Source organism: Oryctolagus cuniculus, chromosome 11 (assembly GCF_051225735.1).
Source record: "Oryctolagus cuniculus isolate XC-2025 breed Fujian yellow rabbit chromosome 11, ASM5122573v1, whole genome shotgun sequence".
NCBI classification, from domain to species: Eukaryota; Metazoa; Chordata; class Mammalia; order Lagomorpha; family Leporidae; genus Oryctolagus; species Oryctolagus cuniculus.
In genome coordinates, this window is record NC_142877.1 from 103,051,553 (window position 1) to 103,066,686 (window position 15,134).

Here is a 15,134-nt window from a genome sequence, read left to right on the forward strand (position 1 = left end):
ATGGAATACTACTCAGCAGACAGACAGACAGAAGGAAAGAAGGAAAGAAGGAAAGAAGGAAAGAAGGAAAGAAGGAAAGAAGGAAGGAAGGAAGGAAGGAAGGAAGGAAGGAAGGAAGGAAGGAAGGAAGGAAAGAAAGAAAGAAAGAAAGAAAGAAAGAAAGAAAGAAAGAAAGAAAGAAAGAAAGAAAGAAAGAAAGAAATCTTATCCTTTGCAACAAAATGGAAACGATTATACTTAGTGAAATGAGCCAGCCCCCAAAATATAGACACCATATATTTTCCCTCATCTGTGGTAACTAATAGAATACCTGAAATGTAATGTTTTGGAGTGAAATTGAATTTTGAGATTTGATGGTTTTGCAGTCCTTGTCTATACTGTTCAGGAACAGCATTTTTTTTTTTTTGTTATTCATACTATTTGTTGAACTCTTCATTTAGTGTAGGGGTAATCTTATGAGTATAATGTAATGAGAAAATAGATCTTTGTAAAAATTAAGAGTCAGAATAGGAGAGGGAGGAGGAAGAGGGCAGGAGGGAGGTATCACTATGTTCCTAAATCTGTATATATGAAATACATGAAATTTGTATGCCTTAAATATCATAAAAAAATTAGATAAGGGGGTGCTGGCCTTGTGGTGCATTAGATTGGTTACAAACTTGAACTCCTGGAGTGTGCATTTGTGCAGTAGTTAAAATGCCACTTTAGAGGCTCAAACACCGTATTACAGTCCCTGGGTTCAATCCTGGCTCAGTTTTCAAACTACCTAATGTGTTAGTGTACTCTGGGAGGCAGCATATGATGGCTCAAGTATTTGGGTCCCTGCTATCCTTATGAAAGGTCTGGAATGATTTCTAGACCCCTGACTTTGGCCTAGCTGAATCTTGACTATTGTGGGCATTTGGGGAATGGACCAGTGAAAGATCTTCTATGCCTTTCAAATAAGACGCACACACACACACACACACACACACGCACACAATTTGTACTCTTGAATCAGACTGGATGACAAATTTTCATTTATCATATCTTCGCTATATAGCATAGGGTTAGATACTTCACCCAATTTCTCTATACTTCAGTTTCTCAATTTATAACAAAAGGAATCAATAATAACTACCTCATATAGCTGTTTAAGTTGGGCAAGCTGCTTAACCTCCCTAGATTTTTTCCCCACCCTTAATGTAGAGATAATAATAGTTACTACCTAAATTTAATTGAAGAATAAATAAAATGTAAAAAGTTCACAATAGTAATTGGTCTTGTAAGTAACTAGTAAATGTTAGCTTAGGACAAACAAACAAACAAGACAACCCTGCTCTACCAACAATAATGTGACTATAGGTAAATTACTTAACTTTTAGGAGCCTTGGTTTCCATACCTGTAAAATGAGGGTAAGAGCAAACATTTATACATCATATTGCTGAAGCAAGATAAGAGTACAGGCTCTAGTGCCAGAATACCCAGATTTAAATTGCTTACTAGCTGTGGTACCCTGGGTTACAAAACCTCTGTGAAGATAACAGTACATTGCTGACAGAATTGCTGTGGGGTTAAATGCCCTAACATAAATATCACACAGAACAGTACCAACACATAGTGAATATGTTAAGTAAATGTTAAGTTACTCTTACAGGGTTGTAGCTCAAATTAAATAGGGTAAACTATCTAAAGCACTTTCTCTGGCTTAAATGTGTCCCATCCAGATGTTGCCAGGTGATGGGGCCTTTGGACCATGAGGAACTCCGCTCTCATTAATGGGACTAAGGCCCTTATAAAAGAGACTTCACTCAGTGTCTCTGGAGCTTTTGTCATCCTTTACCTGAGAACACAGTATTCATCCCCTCTGGAAGATGCCAACTGAACCTGCCAGCATCTTGATCTTGAATTTCCCAGCCTCCAGAACTATAAAAATAAATTTCTATTTTTTATAAATTACCCAGTCTGTGGCATTCTGTAATAGCAACAGAAAATGGACTAAGACAGTGTCTGACAATAAATGGTATCCATGACTACAATAAGTATATTAGTAACTACTTTCTAAACTATTCCCTACTATATACTTCTATTTTTATATTTCTGTCTCGTCAAAGCTATTTCGACCATACTAATAGACTTAGTTGCCTTCAAAGAGAAAATAATTTTTGTTTGCCTTTGGTCTCCCATGTTTCTATGTCTGTGGCAACCATTCTCTGATTACAGCTCATAATTTTATTCCTGTTCACAAAGTTCCTGGTGCCTTATTGATGGGAATACATCTAATAATTTTTAAAACTTTCTTAGTTTTTTTTAAGATTTATTTTATTTATTTGAAAGGCAAAATTACAGAGAGAGAGAGAAGTCTTCTATCCGCTGTTTTACTCCCCAAATAGCCGCAACAGCTAGGGCTGGGCCAGGCTGAAGCCATGAGCCAGAAACTTCTTTTGGGTCTCTCACTGGGTGCAAGGGCCTGAGCACTTGGGCCATCTTCTACTGCTTCTATTAGCAGGAAACTAGACTGGAAGTGGAGCAACTGGGACTCAAACTGGCACTCATAGGGGATACCAGCGCTTAACCCGCTACCACCATGATGCCAGCCCCTTAATGGTTTTTAAAAACCCTCTTAATGGTTTTTAATGGGGCACTGGTTGCTTCTGAATGAATGGGGAGATCACGTAGTTCCATCATCCACATTATATATGTGAAAGAATCTTGATTTTATAAAGCATGAGCTCCAGTCTGGAAAAATTATAGGGAAAAATAATTGGGAATCCACTTGCAAACTAAGCCCATCCAACCAAATTTTCAGATATAGAAGTTTCTGTAATAGAGGCTGTTAGCCTTAAAGTTGGCTGCTTATTACTTAAATAACTGTATACAAATTGTTCTATGTCAACCATAAAAGGGCATGAAGAGTAGCTACTTACAAGAAGCAATGGAACATTAGAAAGTTGGGTACTCTTATATACTGTGTGTATGTGTAAATAAGTCTTTTGGGGTGAGAAAATGTATTATTATTATTTTTTATTATTATTACTATTGAATGTAGATAAAAATTTTTTAAAAAATTTTCTTACAATACATGTTTATATATAATACAAATTTATAAACTATACTGCTTTACCTTTTTCCAAAAATATATGGCTATCACTTCCATCACTTTCTAACAACTGTTCTTCCAAGATCATACTGTCAAGAGAAATTGTATCCAGTGAGACTTGTGAGGAACTTCTTTTCATGTTCTTTTGAGAAACATAGAGTGGAGCCAGGTTGGGGCTACAGCGTTCCTTATGCTTTCCACTGTTTAGAAACAAAATTATTAGAACACTATTACATGTGAAGAAATGTATTATATCTAAGAGAAAAATTTGGTCTACAAGTTTCCAAATTATATTTAAATACAGATGTTCAAAGTGTTCTCATATTTTGAAAAATCTACCCTTTCATGTGTTAACTCTAATAATGCCTAATTTTGTCATTTTCTGCCCCCAAACAAAACACACTCACATGTACACACTCAGTAAAACAATTCCAATAACAGTTGTTACCTTAGAGATGTTTGTGATTTAAGTGTTCTAACTGTGCATGCCTCTTCTTTGCTGATTTCCGTGTTCTCGGCCAGTGAAGTTGCTTCTGTATGCAAATCCTCAGCTTTAAAGATTGATTCTATGGTTTCATTTCCTTTACTAGTTAAACTTTCTGAAAGCATGTTTTGATTACCACTATTATCAAATGGCAGCACATTTGAGTCTTCTCTATAGTTTAAGACACTATTTGAATCTGTGCAAGACGAATCCTTCCTGTTACTTATTTCTGATCCAATTTCCCCTGAGCTGCTTTTGTAAACAAGTCCACTACTTTCATCTTCACTAATTTTTCCTAAATGTTTATCTGATAAACAGTCCAAAAAAGAAGTACCTTTTTGCAGATTTGTATCACTAGCTGATTTAAAAAGTAAAGGATTCGTTAAAGGGACATGGCTAAGGTCAACACTCAGAGATCTACTGTCTGACATATGATTAACAGTTACACTTCTAATTTGATTTATACTATTAATATTTTGTTTTCTTTTTGAAGACAAAAATTCTCCATTTTCTGTAGTCAAATAATCAGGAACCACTGGGCTCAAACTTTCACAAACAGGAGACTTAGGAGTATTTGCTGGATCCACTGGATGTAACAGAAGAGCCAGTTCTGCACTTCTAACTAAAAGTCCAATGCAAATGGATGTCTGACTGGCAGGAGTGCCAGTCACAGCTTCGACATCATTCCTTAAGTTCTCTGAAAGCAGAATAAGTGACTCATGGAGGAAAAGCAGGAAAACATACTGGTAGTGATTGATCTGCATACTGACATGTTTATGAACATGAACCAGGATATGAATATCTGCATCTGATGATGATGAAGAAAATCTTAAAAAAGTATCTGATGAGGAATGTTTCTGACCACCATTTGTCAAGGGCTCAGACTCTGTACTATAATACTCCTTCAAAAGCTTTTTCCGTTTTAATCGGCCAGCCAGATTGCTAGATTCACTCTGTGATGTATTGAGAGACACCTGATTACAAGTCTGCTCTTCTTTTTGCGACTCAGCATATCTCGTCGGTTGACAAATCCAGATGGATAAAGGGAAAGAGTCTACAAAACTTATTGGTCGTCCTTTTCCACTTTTCATGCCTTCATAATCTATCCAAAACTGAGAAAAGTATACAGCCCAAACATCTGTGGCAGCAGAAGTTTTAAGGGTGTGTTTATTTAATTTGGGAGTAATATTTCCTTTATAGACTTCATGCATTTTGGTATCTTGTTCATGAGCATGTCTCTGAAAGATTGGATGTAGAAGATTGAAATTATCACAAGATTTGGGGAAGCTGGTATATGCTTTACTAAAAAAATCACAATCTTTGAAGTTTTGAAACAAAGCTTCTAGATCAGAATGTCTACAGTTTGGACAGTGTCTTGTATTTGTGGCAATCATTTCAGAACTCTGAATAGAAATTGCATGTGGTTGATCTTGATGACACTCAGATTTCATTTCAGAAGGAATGACAAACTAGAAGAGAAAAAAATCTAGTCTCACAAATCTATACATAGAGAAGAAAAAACAACCAAGAACATGACTTAGTCCAAGAAATCTTTTTCTTAACATATTTCTCTCCCAAATACTACTGTTCTATCAAGACATAAAACTAACTCTCTCCACTCCAATCTTGTTAAATTGAGTAAAAGGAATCCAAGTAATTGACAACTAAAAAGGGAACAACCTTTTAAAAACACAGGCGTTAATAACGTACAAAATAGGTATTTTAACACACAACAAATCATAAAATAAAGTAATTACTACCAATTGTTAACTATGGCCTGAATATATAAGAAACTGCCAAATCTAGAAAGGGATTTATTTTATTAGTGATTTGGAAACTAACTAGAAGAGTGAATGGAATGAACAGATAGATGTCATTATAATCACTTTTCTGAAAGAATGCTATTTTAAAAATAAACTTAAGAGGAGAGGTCATATTATTTACTAAGATCCTTTTTCCAGGCATAACTAAATCCAGTCCTCAAAACATTCACATCAAAGAGTTCAAAGTAACCAGTTTAAATACTGTTCAAATTTAGAAGATGTAAAAATTACATAATTGTATCAAACAATAATTGTAAAGGTCATAGAACATGTTCTTTTATAGTGAATTTTATAAGGTTGTTGAGAACATATTTAAAATATTTCTAAAGTGAAACTGTTGAGTATTATTAACCTCAATTTTCTTTTAAAAACTCATTTCTTAATGTTTACTTATTTCTTTGAAAAATCAGAATGACAGAAAGAGAAAAAGAGATCTTTAATCTACTGGATCACTCCCCAAAGGCCCATAACTGCCAGGGCTGGACCAGGCTAAAGCCAGCATCCCAGAACTCCATCTAGGTCTCCAATATGGGTGGCATGATAGATGTAGAAAAAAAGAACTGATTCAGGCAGAGAAAGATAAAATATGTCACGTCTTCACTTATATTTGGAAGCTAAAAATTTGATCGCATAGAAAGAGAATAAAATAGTGGCTGCAAGCACATGGAATGGTGTGTGTATGTGTCTGAGAGGAGAGTGTGATTGACAGAAGATGGTTAATAGGTACCAGGATATGCGTAGTCAGGAGGAATAACTTCTAATGTTCTATAGCTCGGTAAGGTAACTATGGTTGACAACAACTAACTGAATATTTCAAGATAGCTAGTAGGCAATTTTGAATGTTCCTATCACAAATAAATCATAAATGTCTAAAATAATATACATGCCATTACTCCGATCTGTTCACACATTGTATGCATGTACTGAAATATCACATTATATTCCACAAATATGCATAATTACTATGTCAACTAAAAAAAGAAAATAAATTCAAAAATAAAATGTTAAAAAATCATCAATTTAAATTTTACTTCTATAGCTCATCACCAAATGAATGAAAATCAGAGAAAGCAGAGAGAAAATGCTGGGGCCAGTGTTGTGGCATAGCAGGTAAAGTTGCTGCCTGTGAGACTGGCACCCCATATGAGTGGCTGCTCCCAAGCGGCTGGGAAAAGCAGCAAGGATGGCCCAAGTGTTTGGACCCCTACCAAACTCCTACCATGTGGGAGACCCAGATGAAGCTCCTGGCCTAGCACTTGCTGTTGCGATCATCTGGGGAATGAACCAGCAGACAGAAGATCTCTTTCTCTGTAGCTCTTTCAAAACAAGCAAATGAATCTTAAAAAAAGGGGGGGGAGGCCAAAAGAAATACACATATGAAGAGGAAGATCAGTCTCTTAAAGATGGTATAATTGAAAATCAAATGAAATCTGAAAAAAGGTTTTTATTTTCATTAATTTTCTTTCTTTCTTTTTTTTGGGGGAGGGGGGGACAGGCAGAGTGGACAGTGAGAACGAGAGACAGGGAGAAAGGTCTTCCTTTGCCGTTGGTTCACCCTCCAATGGCCGCTGCAGCCGGCATGCTGTGATGATCCGAAGCCAGGAGCCAGATGCTTCTCCTGGTCTCCCATGCGGGTGCAGGGCCCAAGCACTTTGGGCCATCCTCCACTGCACTCCCTGGCCACAGCAGAGAGCTGGACTGGAAGAGGGGCAACCAGGATAGGATCTAGCGCCCCAACCAGGACTAGAACCTGGGGTGCCGGCGCCGCAGGCGGAGGATTTAGCCTATTGAGCCACGGCACCAGCCATATTTTCATTAATTTTCAATTGTTTTGTGTTCATTTATTTGAAAGGCAGAGAGAGACAGAGAGGGAGAGAGAGAGATCTCATTTGTTGGTTCATTTTCCAAATGCTCACAATAGCCAGGACTGGGCCACGCTGAACTTGGGGGCCACGAACTTACTGGGTCTCCTACAGGGACCCAACCACTTCAGCCATCACATGCTACCTCTCAAGGAGCACGTTAGCAGGAATCTGGATTTGGGAGCAGACCTGGGACTTCACTCCAGGCACTCCAACAAGCATGGGAGCATACCAAGTGGTATCTTAGCCACTGCACAAAACATCAGTCCCTTAAAATTAAATCTGAACTTTTAAAATCAAAATTAAGATTACAGTGAAGCTGATTTATATTTGAACAACGATATTACATCTTGGCAATTATAACATTGTCAACTTTTTTTTGTAACACAGTCACTAACTTGTATGGTACCTTTAGCATTAAGCCATCAACTCGAATATCTACATGCTCATCAGATTTTGAATTGTCATTCAATTTGTACACAGCCATAAATTGATTAAGACTTTGCTTCAAATCCAAAAGAAACTGATTTAACCACAGAATGCTTCTTTCATCCACAGTAAACTGCAGTGCATTCAGCTGACTATACAGGTTGGGAGATGGAACTGTAGAGACAAAAATGTTTAAAAAAATTTTCAATGAACAGAACTAAATCTTATGAGAATAAAAAATATTTTCAACAAGTTACAGTCTTTCTTAAAATATTTTGATATTTTTATATGCACAATTTGAGTGATACATATGAATGATATACAACAGATTTAGATCAACAAAACATTTTTCCATGATTTATTACAGAAAACTATATACTTCAAACTAAAAATAACTATGCAAATATCAAGTACTGTTTAGGATTCTTTTCTTGAGGTTATATTCATCATGAGGTTATATTCATCAAGAAGTAAACCAGGCCGGCGCCATGGCTTAATAGGCTAATCCTCTGCCTAGGGGCGCCGGCACACCGGGTTCTAGTCCTGGTCAGGGCGCCGGATTCTGTCCCAGTTGCCCCTCTTCCAGGCCAGCCCTCTGCTGTGGCCAGGGAGTGCAGTGGAGGATGGCCCAGGTGCTTGGGCCTTGCACCCCATGGGAGACCAGGAAAAGCACCTGGCTCCTGGCTCCTGCCATCGGATCAGCGTGGTGCGCCGGCCGCAGCGCGTGGGCCGCAGCGGCCATTGGAGGGTGAACCAACGGCAAAGGAAGACCTTTCTCTCTGTTTCTCTCTCACACTGTCCCCTCTGCCTGTCAAAAATAAAAATAAAAAATTCAAATAAATAAATGTTTAAAAAAAAAGAAGTAAACCAAACACATAATCTTTTTGATGAAATATCACATCAAAGTTGTGATCCTCAATTACATATTTTTGTAAGGACTTTAGTACTGGAATTTTAGTCTGCATCCTCTAAAAAGAGAAAACTAAGCCTAATGACCATTTTATGGTGGGAGTGGCATGATGGGAAGATCTCCTTAGGAGGAAGGACGATGCACAGTTTTATTCTCCACTTGAATCAAAGCCTAGAATAGTGCCTGAGGCAAAGCAAAACTTAAGCACCTCTTATATACCCTTTTCCATAGCTCTTCCAAAATAAACTAATATTTACAATTAGAGGGCACATAATTTCTTGGAAAACACCCATATTTCTATCATTAAAGCCATTTCAGTTTTAGAACACCTTGGTAAAAATTTTTTATTCTAAATAAATATTCAGACATTTACTTCTAGCATAGATAAAAGTATGCATATTTAGAACTTCTAGGCTAACATAATTTAAGGAAAATAAATTAAAGGTATGGGATATCAGTAGAAAAAAATACTTTAAGAATGTCCTGAATATAATTTCTTCACTTATCTCATTCATTGACTCATTCACTTTTCTTTGGCAAAGATTCTTTCAATATCAATGACAAACAGTATAGTGCTAATCACAGAGAATATCAAAAGCGGCATGGTCCCATTCCTTTAAAATATTCATAGTTTATTACATGGGACAGATAGGAAAACAAGAAGTTATAATTCAAGTGTACCAGAGACAGTCAGTCAGATGCGCAGGTGTTTGTCTTTGGGAATGTAAAGGGAGTAGGCTGTGAGAGATGGCATCATACTCTGGGAGGGAGGAAGGTAAAGGAATCTTAATGAATCGACTGAGTGATGACTGTAGCAACAAGAGATCACCAGAGAGCAAATGAAGTCCCCAAGGCTAAAGCACAGACAGAAAACTGTGGGAGCAGATCTGGGACTTCAAAGGGAATCCAACAAACTAAAAAGACCCTAGTTTCCAACAGGGGTCTACTTATGAAATATATTATGATATAGCTATGAAAGATACTTAAAATGAGCTTGTAGAAACCTCAAATATACTCATATCAGTAAACAGAAAGAGGCAGGAATATGTAAAAGAAACAAACATGCAATAAAAACAGAAATTCCTTTTTTTTAAAAGATTTATTATTTTATTTGAGAAGCAGAGTTACAGAGTGAAGGAGTGACAGAGTGAATATTCCATCTACTGGTTCACTCCCTAAATGGCTGCAATGAATGGGACTGGGCCAGGCTAAAGCCAGGAGCCAGGAGCTTCTTCTGGGTCTCCCACATGTGTTCAGGGGCCCAAGGACTTGGGCCATTTTCTCCTGCTTTCTTAGGAGCATAAATTAGCAGGGAGCTGGATTTGAACTGGCACCCATATGAGATGCTTGCTCTGCATGCCGCAGCTTTAACCCATGAGCCACAGTGCCAGACTCAGACATTCCTTTTAAAACTAAAAACTTTCATTAAGAAGCCAACATCAGACAAATGGGCAAACTAGGTCTACACGCTTTGGAGTTCTACTTTTTTTTTTAAAGATTTATTTATTTATTTGCAAGTCAGAGTTACACGGAGAGAAGAGAGGCAGAGAAAGAAAGAGAAAGAGAGAGAGAGAGAGAGAGAGAGAGAGAGAGAGAGAGAGGTCTTCCATCTGATGGTTCACTCCCCAATTAACCAACTGGCCGCAACGGCCAGAACTGCACCAATCTGAAGCCAGGAGCCAGGAGCTTCTTCCAGATCTCCCATTCGGGTGCAGGGGCCCAAGGACTTGGGCCATCTTCTACTGCTTTCCCAGGCCATAGCAGAGAGCTGGATCAGAAATGGAGCAGCCAGGACTAAAACTGGTGCCCATACAGGATGCTGGCGCTTCAGGCCAGGGCGTTAACCAGCTGTGCCACAGCGCTGGCCCCAGAGTTCTACTTTAAAAAAAGGATATAGGCCGGCACTGTGGCTCACTTGGCTAATCCTCCACCTGTGGCGTCGGCACCCCGGGTTCTAGTCCCAGTTGGGGCACCGGGTACTAGTCCCGGTTGCTCCTCTTCCAGTCCAGCTCTCTGCTGTGACCCAGGAAGGCAGTGGAGGATGGCCCAAGTGCTTGGGTCCCTGCACCCACATGGGAGACCAGGAGAAAGCACCTGGTTCCTGGCTTCGGATCAGTGCATCTCCGGCTGTAGCAGCCATTTGGTGGGTGAACCAATGGAAGAAAGACCCTTCTCTCTGTCTCTCTATCTAACTCTGCCTGTCAAAAAAAAAAAAATGTAAAAGAAGGATATACCCCTGTCCTTAATGTGTTGTCCAATGTGAATTAATGCTATAACTAGTACTGAAACAGTATCTTACACTTTATGTTCTGTGTGGTGCAAAATGATGAAATCTTTACTTAATATATACTAAATCGATCTTCTGTATATAAAGATAATTGAAAATGAATCTTGATGTGAATGGAATGGGAGAGGGAGTGGGAGATGGGAGGGGTGGGAGTGGGAGGGAAGATATGGGGAGTGGGAAAAGCCATTGTAATCCATAAACTGTACTTTGGAAATTTATATTTACTAAATAAAAGTTTAAAAAAAGGATATAAACTTTTTCCTCTGATAACATAACTATTTCCCATAAACATGCTTTTTCAACTGTGATTTTAATAGAAAAGTTAGTGGAGAAAATAACAAATAAAAAGCAATATAAAAATCCTATTAAGTATATGTAAAAAGTCAAATCACAGGAATAAAATTAGTTGTGAATATCAAGAGATTTTTGCCATCAAGGATCTATAAATAAGGGAGGAAAAGGAGATCTGAACAAATAACAGAAGGGAAAAATACTACTTAGAGTTAGAGTGAAGAACAATAGGGGCCTACTTGGTGATGCAGTGGGTTAAGCCTCTACCTGCAGCACTGGCATCCCATATGGGCACCAGTTAGTGACCAGGCTGCTTCTCTTCAGATCCAGCTCTCTGCTAATGGCCTGGGAAAGCAGTGGAAGATGGCCCAAGTGCTTGGGCCCTGCACCCATGTGGGAAACCCAGAAGAAGCTCCTGGCTTTGTATTGGCCCAGCTTCAGTTGTTGCGGCCATGTGGGGAGTGAACCAGCAGATAGAAGACTTCTCTCTCTGTCTCTCCTCTCCCTGTCTGTAACGCTGCCTCTCAAATCAATAAATAAATCTTAAAAAATAAAAAGAGTATAGACCAATAGACTTTTGCTTCTTTTTTCACATTTATAAAGCTCAAAAATTTCGCAAAAAAAAAAAAAAAAAAACTTCCCAAATATTGGACAAGTATAATAAAACAGGAAACTCTCTTACTGGGAAAATCTTTTCCATCTGGATAGTAATATTCTGTGAATTCTATATAGACAGCTGACATTTCTTGTGGAAGGTACAGTGATTTTTTATTGCAGGAAACCATACTTTTAGGGGAAGAGCGACATTGTTCTGCTGTAGAGACCTGGAAAATAAATATGTTTATTGAAGTTACACTGCATAAAAGATCTTCCCAAAGAATTTATGGAAATCGAACATAACTTCAAATTCTTTTAAAATTACTTCCAATAATTTGTTAGTGGCTAACGCACTTTATTATATATTTTACTTCACATTAAGTTATTTTAAAACAACATCTATCAACTATTCAGAAAACTCAAACTTTCTAGGTCCTTATCAATTACAAAATCAACTTTTATACAATATTCCTTGAAAACATTAACAGATAGGAAAATAATGCTCATGAAATTCTCACAGACAGTATAGACAAGCAATGTTGGAGTCAGAACACAGATCCAAATTCTCAAGGCCAGTTTCCCAGTATGTTCTTTGTAATAAAGCTTTAACATAATTTCTCCCATTGTTATGAAAAATAACACAGCTACATAGAGAGTTTTAGTTTGGGATGATGGACAAATTCTGAAAATGGATACTAGTATTGGTTGTATAACAATGTGAATGTATTTAATGCAAAGAACTATACATTTGAAAATAATTACAATGTTATATTTTATCACAATAAAAATCATTAAAATTAATATAAATATAATCAGTTTGGTCAAATAGTTTTATCTCTTCAGTTATTTTATCAAAAGAACTGTTCATTTTAAAGTTCTACTTACATATTTTCACTCTCCCCCAAAACCTAATTTTTCCAAATTCAACCATTTAGTAGGCCAAAGGATGTATCCCAAAGTATTTTAATGTTTTTAATCTAGTAAAAAAATTTGCATATTTCTCATGTGAAATGGAATACATTTTTAAAAGGTTTACTTTGGTTTCCTTTTGTGTAAATTGCCTGCACAAAAATTTTTTTCATTATTTTATAGTCTTTAAAAATTGTCAGTTACTTACATTATCTAGTTAAAAAGCATTTCTCTGCATATACAGAAAAAACTTTTTTTATTTTAATGAACAATTTAGCTCATTTTCCCTTTAACACTGAAAACATTATTCAAATTGGGATAAACATAATATTTTATTTCCTTCTACTTACTTTTGTTTATTTTATTTCTGGTATGTTTGTGTATGTGAGGTTTCTTTACTGTATTTTACTTTCAACCACTTGGAATTATGGGTGATTTCCCTCCCTTATTTCCACATGGATTTATTTAAATCATAAAATTGAAAGTATCCTTTTAAATAAGCTGTATTACATAAAGAGAATGTAAAGAAAGAAGCAAACACACAATGAGAAAAGAACTGTTAAATCAGGGTTTCTCAAAATAGTATTGATGTTTTGAGCTAGATAATGCATTTTGAGAGTTGTTCAGCACATTGTAGGATGTTTAACAGCACCACTTGACCATCAGATGTTGGCAGCACTCCTCTTTCCATTTGTGACAACCAAAATTGCTTTGGACATTGCCAAATTTTCCCAGGAAACAGTATTGGCTCCAGTTGAGAACAATTAAGTTAAATAAAAACTTTTCCAATAAAACTAAATCTCTAAGCCATAAACATCAAAATAAACCAGAACAATTTATAAATGACAATACAATCTGAAGTCCTTTATTTTACATCTAAAAGTAGATTATATAAATATGTTCTTTTTTTTTTTTTTTTTGGTATCAAGGATTATGATGTCAGATCATGTTGTATGATTATAGCCTGAATAAGACTGTTACCATAAGTGGGACAGAGTTCTCAGCATACAACTTTGTTCACGGTATAGCAAACTCTTAGTACTTCAACAAAGCAAAACAGGCATTTCAGTTTATTTCACAGAGACCTTTATGAATTAAGGAATCTGGTCTTCCCGCTTCTGGGAAGTAACTAAGAACTTGAATTCCTTTTTCACAGTGGGCCCTGGGACCACAACTGATAGTTTAACACTAAAAGATCACTCAGGATAGGACAGGCCAAATTTAAGAGTCTTAGCTGCATGTAAGAGTGAGGCTTTGGGTTATCTATGATCATTGGTCTAGAGAGTTCAACCTCATGGCAATACTTCCTGCATACTGTTACACATTCACATCAGGACACTAACATGCCATGCAGACAAATATGTTTTGCATTTGGAATTCTTCTAGTCTCTGCCCTATGCATCCCTTCCTGTGGGTGGATCTAATGATCCTTGTCCTATAATAAAAGTGACTATAACAGGTAACAGTGAGTTCTGCGTCTTTGTGGTGCAGTACTGACCTAAGGGTAGCTCAAGAAAACCTCTGAACTTGCACTAGGTATCAGAAGTCTTGGGCAGTACAGGCAGTCTGAAGGACTATGCCCTTGGCTTTACAGTTTTAGGAGTAAATTGTATACACCAAGGTTGGGAATGTCCAGTCCATGGGCTGTATAAAGCCTGCAAAATCATTTGATCTGGACATGCCAAGGCAACAAATGGGATGCAAAATTCAATCTATTGCAGGCTAATTTTTAAGTCGAAAATTTTGCATGGTCCAAATGGCCCTTGGCAGAAAAAAGGTTCCCCATACCTGAAAAGTTTATCAACCATTATTTTTCTTTTTTTTTTTTTATGAGAACAAATTTTTAACTTACATTATAGTTAAAGGCTTAATGCTCTGCTAAATAAAGAGTTCAATAAGTAAAAAGACCATAATTCACTAGAACTATATACAAGGGATATAAACAATAATTAAATGAAAAGATGTCAACTTCACTCATATACATTAAATGTTAAAATAATCATACTCTGAATACAGCTGTTTTTGTCTGAACTGGTATTTTCTATCCTACCTGATTTAGTCATTTCACAAAATTGGTCAATGTGTTTTTCAATAAAAGGGTAGTGCTAGTTAGAGTTACCTGTGTGAGATATTGAAAGTGATTATGAGAAGATTTAATTTAGAAATTAAAACATACCTGATATATATTGAAATCTGCAAGTCTAACCACAACGGAACTAGACATTAATTTAGCTTTTGATTGCTGAGATAATGCTGAAGGTGTTCTGGAAGTCCCTTTCAGAGTAGGATCTTTCTCTGTGGGAAACAAAAGCTCCTTTTAATTCAATAAAAATTAAAAATTAATTTTCAACAATCATTCTTACTATTAAGACAGCTAGTATAAATATAAATGAAGACTACTCAAAATAAGATAATGTATGTGGAAATAATTTATAAAGTATAAAGTGATATAGGAATTAAAC

At 36.7% G+C, this 15,134-nt stretch overlaps 1 protein-coding gene across 3 annotated transcripts in view; it reads right to left on the reverse strand.

Annotated features, from left to right (window-relative positions):
• BLTP3B (bridge-like lipid transfer protein family member 3B) overlaps positions 1-15,134 on the reverse strand; it is a 135,635-nt gene that overhangs the window by 34,788 nt on the left and 85,713 nt on the right. For 2 of the 3 annotated variants that reach the window (XM_008256938.5, XM_070052743.2), the window contains 5 exons: positions 14,849-14,967; positions 11,849-11,990; positions 7,659-7,852; positions 3,529-5,033; positions 3,105-3,280 (listed from right to left, as the gene is read on the reverse strand). In XM_008256938.5, coding sequence (XP_008255160.3) covers positions 3,105-3,280; positions 3,529-5,033; positions 7,659-7,852; positions 11,849-11,990; positions 14,849-14,967 — 2,136 coding nt within the window. Of the gene's footprint in view, positions 1-3,104; positions 3,281-3,528; positions 5,034-7,658; positions 7,853-11,848; positions 11,991-13,022; positions 13,159-14,848; positions 14,968-15,134 lie in introns of those variants that run through there. The other variant, XM_089308849.1, reaches the window with a different exon arrangement.